Source organism: Salvelinus alpinus, chromosome 2 (genome assembly GCF_045679555.1).
Source record: "Salvelinus alpinus chromosome 2, SLU_Salpinus.1, whole genome shotgun sequence".
NCBI classification, from domain to species: domain Eukaryota; kingdom Metazoa; phylum Chordata; class Actinopteri; order Salmoniformes; family Salmonidae; genus Salvelinus; species Salvelinus alpinus.
In genome coordinates this window covers 106946217-106951944 of record NC_092087.1, presented here as the reverse complement: position 1 = coordinate 106951944, position 5728 = coordinate 106946217, and the positions used below count along the sequence as shown (strand labels likewise).

At 37.9% G+C, this 5728-nt stretch overlaps 1 protein-coding gene across 1 annotated transcript in view; it reads right to left on the bottom strand.

Annotated features, from left to right (window-relative positions):
• Positions 1-269: 269 nt before the first annotated feature.
• LOC139548309 (zinc finger protein 271-like) overlaps positions 270-5728 on the bottom strand; it is a 12851-nt gene continuing 7392 nt past the window's right edge. Inside the window, exon 2 of the mRNA XM_071357923.1 lies at positions 270-2476. Within this exon, the coding sequence (XP_071214024.1) occupies positions 1350-2476 (1127 nt within the window). The 3' untranslated portion in view covers positions 270-1349. The remainder of the gene's footprint in view (positions 2477-5728) is intronic.

Below are 5728 nucleotides of genomic sequence, written 5' to 3'. Positions count from 1 at the left end.
GCCGGGGGTGGTGTTTACCACTCCACCACACCTTCAGCAGGCTGGAAAAGTGGGATTGATCTGTTTGATCCATTTGTTTGTTTCAGTTTTCAATAGTTGAATCCTTTGACGTATTATTGATTTTTCATTTTCAACAAAAATTGATACTAAACTTACATCTCATGCACAATTTTAACAGTGACTGCATTTAATCTGTTATTCACACTAAAGATGGACCAAAACAGTGACTGCATTTATACTGTTATTCACACTAAAGATGGACCAAGATGTTTTGTTGCCTTTGCACATGTTTATTCATTGGTTTTGCAAGAGGTCTGTTGATTGGTCGGTCATTGGGTTCATTTGTTTTTGCAATATGTTCAAATCAAATCAAGCTTTATTTATACAGCACATTTCAGACATAGATGCAACACAATGCGCTTCACAAGGAAGACTAATAAACACTATGAAAATAAAAACTGAAATATTTACAACACAACAAACATAAGAGGATAACATACTAAAGAATAACAAACTGAAAGACTAGTGAGCATTCTAAGGAAATTACATTGATTAAAATAGTAAGAATAGAATGTAATATCCAACCAGAAATATAAGCTTGTTTTACTACATTGTTCGTAAACAACATAATTGTACCAAAAAAATTCAGTTGGTGGCAAAAATATTTATTTACTAAATTTTACATGAATTGTAAATATGCTGAAATATCAAAACAGAATGTACACCCCTTCGCTTCGCAATAATTAACTTAATGGTGAGGCATGGAATAATAAAACATGTATCTTTTGTCAGGCTGAATGTTTGAAATATGAGTCGGTGATTTGAGTCATGCTTCTTCAGTAGTGGAATAAAGACAATTAGCACTTGGATGTTGTCAAGAAATACTGGAGTGATGTCAGATTGTTAATAAAATTGATTATAGACCAATTTATTATTATTCATATGTGTATATACACAAACATCTGCAACAATTATCATATTACATGTATTTTTTTAAACAAGCAGCTTTTTCAACTTCAACTAGAAAACAGCTGGCTACATTTTGAAGTGCTTCATTTTGATTAAAGGGGGTCACCAACGCAGTAAGTGCAACACAGTTCTTTTTTTGTTAGTCACTTTTTGTTAAATAATACTCTTTCAATTCAGAGCCTGGATATTCCCCTGAGGCTAATATCCATATCATGCTGCAATCAATTGAACAGGGCAAAGGACAGGGTAGAACATCATTAAAATACTCCTTCTACAATGTTAAAACACTCTACATTGTGACATCATTAAAATACTCCTACTACAATGTTAAAACATTCTACATTGTGACATCATTTCATTGATATCATGAAACAACTTCTTCATGTATGCATTTTCTGATGTTTGATCAGATATCTTTTATCAGAGTATCTCTTGTCACATTGATCACAGCTAAAAGGTTTCTCTCCTGTGTGTGTTCTCTGGTGTTTTTTCAGGCTGCCATTTGTAGGAAAACTCTTCTCACAATGATCACAGCTATAAGGTTTCTCTCCTGTGTGTGTTCTCTGGTGTGAAGTCAGCTGGCTAGATGTAGGAAATCTCTTCTCACAATGATCACATCTATAAGGTTTCTCTCCTGTGTGTGTTCTCTGGTGTGTTTTCAGGCTGCCATTTGTAGGAAAACTCTTCCCACATTGATCACAGCTATAAGGCTTCTCTCCTGTGTGTGTTCTCTGGTGTGCTTTTAACTGTCTTGATGAAACAAAACTCTTTCCACAGTCAGAGCAGTGGTAAGGTTTTTCTCCTGTATGGATTCTCTGATGTGTTTTAAGATCTGCTAAAAAGATGAATCTTTTCCCACAGTCAGAGCAGCAATGAGGTTTCTCTCCAGTGTGTATTCTCAGGTGTGTTATCAGGTTGCCTGAGCGAGAAAAATTCTTCCCACATTGATTACAGCTATAAGGCTTCTCTCCTGTGTGTGTTCTCTTGTGTGATATTAAATGTCCTGAGACAACAAAACTCTTTCCACAGTCAGAGCAGTGGTAAGGTCTCTCCCCTGTGTGTGTTCTCTGGTGTATAGTCAGCTTGCTAGATGTAGTAAAACTCTTCCCACAGTGATCACAGCTATAAGGCTTCTCTCCTGTGTGTATTCTCTGGTGTATGGTCAGATGGCCAGATGTTGTAAAATTCTTCCCACACTGATAACAGCTGTAAGATTTCTCTCTAGTTTGTATTCTCTGGTGCACTTTCAGTGAATCTGATGTTGAGTAACTCTTTCCACAGTCAAAGCAGTGATGAGGTTTCTCTCCTGTGTGTATTCTCTGGTGTGAAGTCAGATGGCTAGACGAAGAAAAACTCTTCCCACATTGATCACAGCTATAAGGTTTCTCTGCGGTGTGTATTCTCTGGTGTGCTTTCAGATTACTTGTACGAGTAAAACTCTTCCCACATTGATCACAGCTATAGGGTTTCTCTGCGGTGTGTATTCTCAAATGTTTTTTAAGGTCTGCTGAAGAGGTGAATCTCTTCCCACAGTCAGAGCAGCAGTGAGAATTCTCTCCTGTGTGAATTCTCAGGTGAAGTTGTAGTGAATCTGATCTTGAGTAACTCTTCCCACAGTCAGAGCAGCGGTGAGATTTCTTCCCTGTGAGACTCTGCCGGTGTTTTTTGAGACGTTCTGATCTGGAGAGACTCTTCCCTGCCTCAGCAGCTTCATGATGTTGTTGAGGCTCCCCAGAGGATCCACGATAGTCCCGTCTCTCTCCTGTGTGAACAACAAAGTCAGACAGATGGTTAAAGACCCACAACAGCAGAAATCCACTGTTTATTTTAGCTGAAAGGTGATGCCCATGATGTTGTACAACAATTTACATCTGTAACTAATTTTGAAATGCTTTTACAAACCTATTTGACAATTGTCTTAACCTCTCTGACTCTCCCACATTCCACTGAAAAGCCAGAGCGCGAAATTCAAAAAATATTTTTTTGAAATATTTAACTTTCACACATTAACAAGTCCAATACAGCAAATGAAAGATACACATCTTGTGAATCCAGCCAACATGTCCGATTTTTAAAATGTTTTACAGCGAAAACACCACGTATATTTATGTTAGCTCACCACCAAATACAAAAAAAAGACAGACATTTTTCACAGCACAGGTAGCATGCACAAAACCAACATAACTAACCAAGACCCAACCAAACTAACCTAGAAACAACTTCATCAGATGACAGTCCTATAACATGTTACACAATAAATCGATGTTTTGTTCGAAAAATTTGCATATTTGAGGTATAAATCAGTTTTACATTGCAGCTACCATCACAGCTACCGTCATAAATAGCACCGAAGCAGCCAGAGTAATTATAGAGACCAACGTAAATTACCTAAATACTCATCATAAAACATTTCTGAAAAATCGATGGTGTACAGCAAATTAAAGACAAACATCTTGTGAATCCAGCCAATATTTCCAATTTTTTAAGTGTTTTACAGCGAAAACACAATATAGCATTATATTAGCTTACTACAATAGCCTACCACACTACCGCATTCATTCATCAAGGCACGTTAGCGATAGCAATAGGTACGTTAGCGTTAGCGAATAAACCAGCAAAAGATATCAAATTTCACTAACCTTCATAAACCTTCCTCAGATGACAGTCCTATAACATCAGGTTATACATACACTTATGTTTTGTTCGAAAATGTGCATATTTAGAGCTGAAATCAGTGGTTATACAATGTGCTAACGTAGCATCTTTTTCCCAGAATGTGCGGATATTTCTATTAGACTCTCACCTATATCCTATTCTGACCAAATAATAGGAAACGATAGATCCATTAGTTCTTAATGCAATCGCAGTGTTAGAATTCTAAAAATATCTTCATTACGACATAAGACTTAGTTATGGTAAGGGAATGCCCAAAACCTGAGCGCAAAGCTACTAGTACACAGTTCGACAGATATATGAAATAGCATCCCAAAATGGTTCCTACCTTTGCTGATCTTCCATCAGAATGTTGTACAAGGGGTCCTTTGTCCAGAACCGTCTTTGTTTGGATTCAGAACGACCTCTTTCCCTCTTGAATTAGCAAGCACACTGGCCAAGTGGTGCTAAGCTCTCCTTCGTGAACAAAGTCAAACAACGCAACACGCCTAACGTCCCGAATAAATTTCAATAATCTAATAAAACTATATTGAAAAAACATACTTTACGATGATATTGTGACATGTATCAAATAAAATCAAAGCCGGAGATAGTATTCGCCTATAACGACAGTTTTTCAGAAGGCAATAACAGGTCCCTCCACGCGCCTTGCAGAAAACAGAAAATGGCGGACACGTCGTTCCAAGAGGATTCATTCCATCTCAGACCGAGATAATCAACTCATTTCTTCTCTCACTTCCTCTTGACATCTAGGGGAAGGTGTATGACGTGCACGTATAGTCATACGTATCATGCCCATTTATAGGCAGGTCCTTGAACAGAACATCGATTTCAGACTTTCCACTTCCTGGTCAGAAAGTGTGCTGCCAAATTAGTTCTGTTTTACCCACAGACAAAATTCAAACGGTTTTAGAAACTAGAGAGTGTTTTCTATCCAATAGTAATAATAATATGCATATTGTACGAGCAAGAATTGAGTACGAGGCCGTTTAAATCGGGCACGATTTTCCCCCAAAGTGAAAACAGCGCCCTCTGTCCTCATCAGGTTTACATGACAGTCAGTGATCAACAACAGTCATATTTAGTCTTATTCTTTTCACATTAGTAGTATAGTGTATGATTCTAGGTTAGAAATAAGTTATTAAAGTTCCTGAAACCCTAAGCATTGTGCCAGATGAGTTATTAGAGTTCCTGAAACCCTAAGCATTGTGCCAGATGAGTTTCGGTTTACAATATACGGCCCTTTCTGTGTTTGCAAACAACAAGAGGGAGATGCGCATGCAATTTGGTTGCAGAAACTCCTCCATGCTAATGCAGAAATCACTAGTTATACCAATACCATAGACCTACTGTAGGACCCATAACTTCACCTAACAACAACATAGACCTACTGTAGAACCCATAACAATAACATAGACCTACTGTAGGACCCATAACTTCACCTAACAATAACATAGACTTACTGTAGGACCCATAACTTCACCTAACAACAACATAGACCTACTGTAGGACCCATAACTTCACCTAACAACAACATAGACCTACTGTAGGACCCATAACAATAACATAGACCTACTGTAGGACCCATAACAATAACATAGACCTACTGTAGAACCCATAACTTCACCTAACAATACCATAGACCTACTGTAGGACCCATAACTTCACCTAACAACAACATAGACCTACTGTAGAACCCATAACAATAACATAGACCTACTGTAGGACCCATAACTTCACCTAACAACAACATAGACCCACTGTAGGACCCATAACTTCACCTAACAACAACATAGACCTACTGTATGACTCATAACTTCACCTAACAATAACATAGACCTACTGTAGGACCCATAACTTCACCTAACAATAACATAGACTTACTGTAGGACCCATAACTTCACCTAACAACAACATAGACCTACTGTAGGACCCATAACTTCACCTAACAACAACATAGACCTACTGTAGGACCCATAACAATAACATAGACCTACTGTAGGACCCATAACAATAACATAGACCTACTGTAGAACCCATAACTTCACCTAACAATAACATAGACCTACTCTAGGACCCATAACTT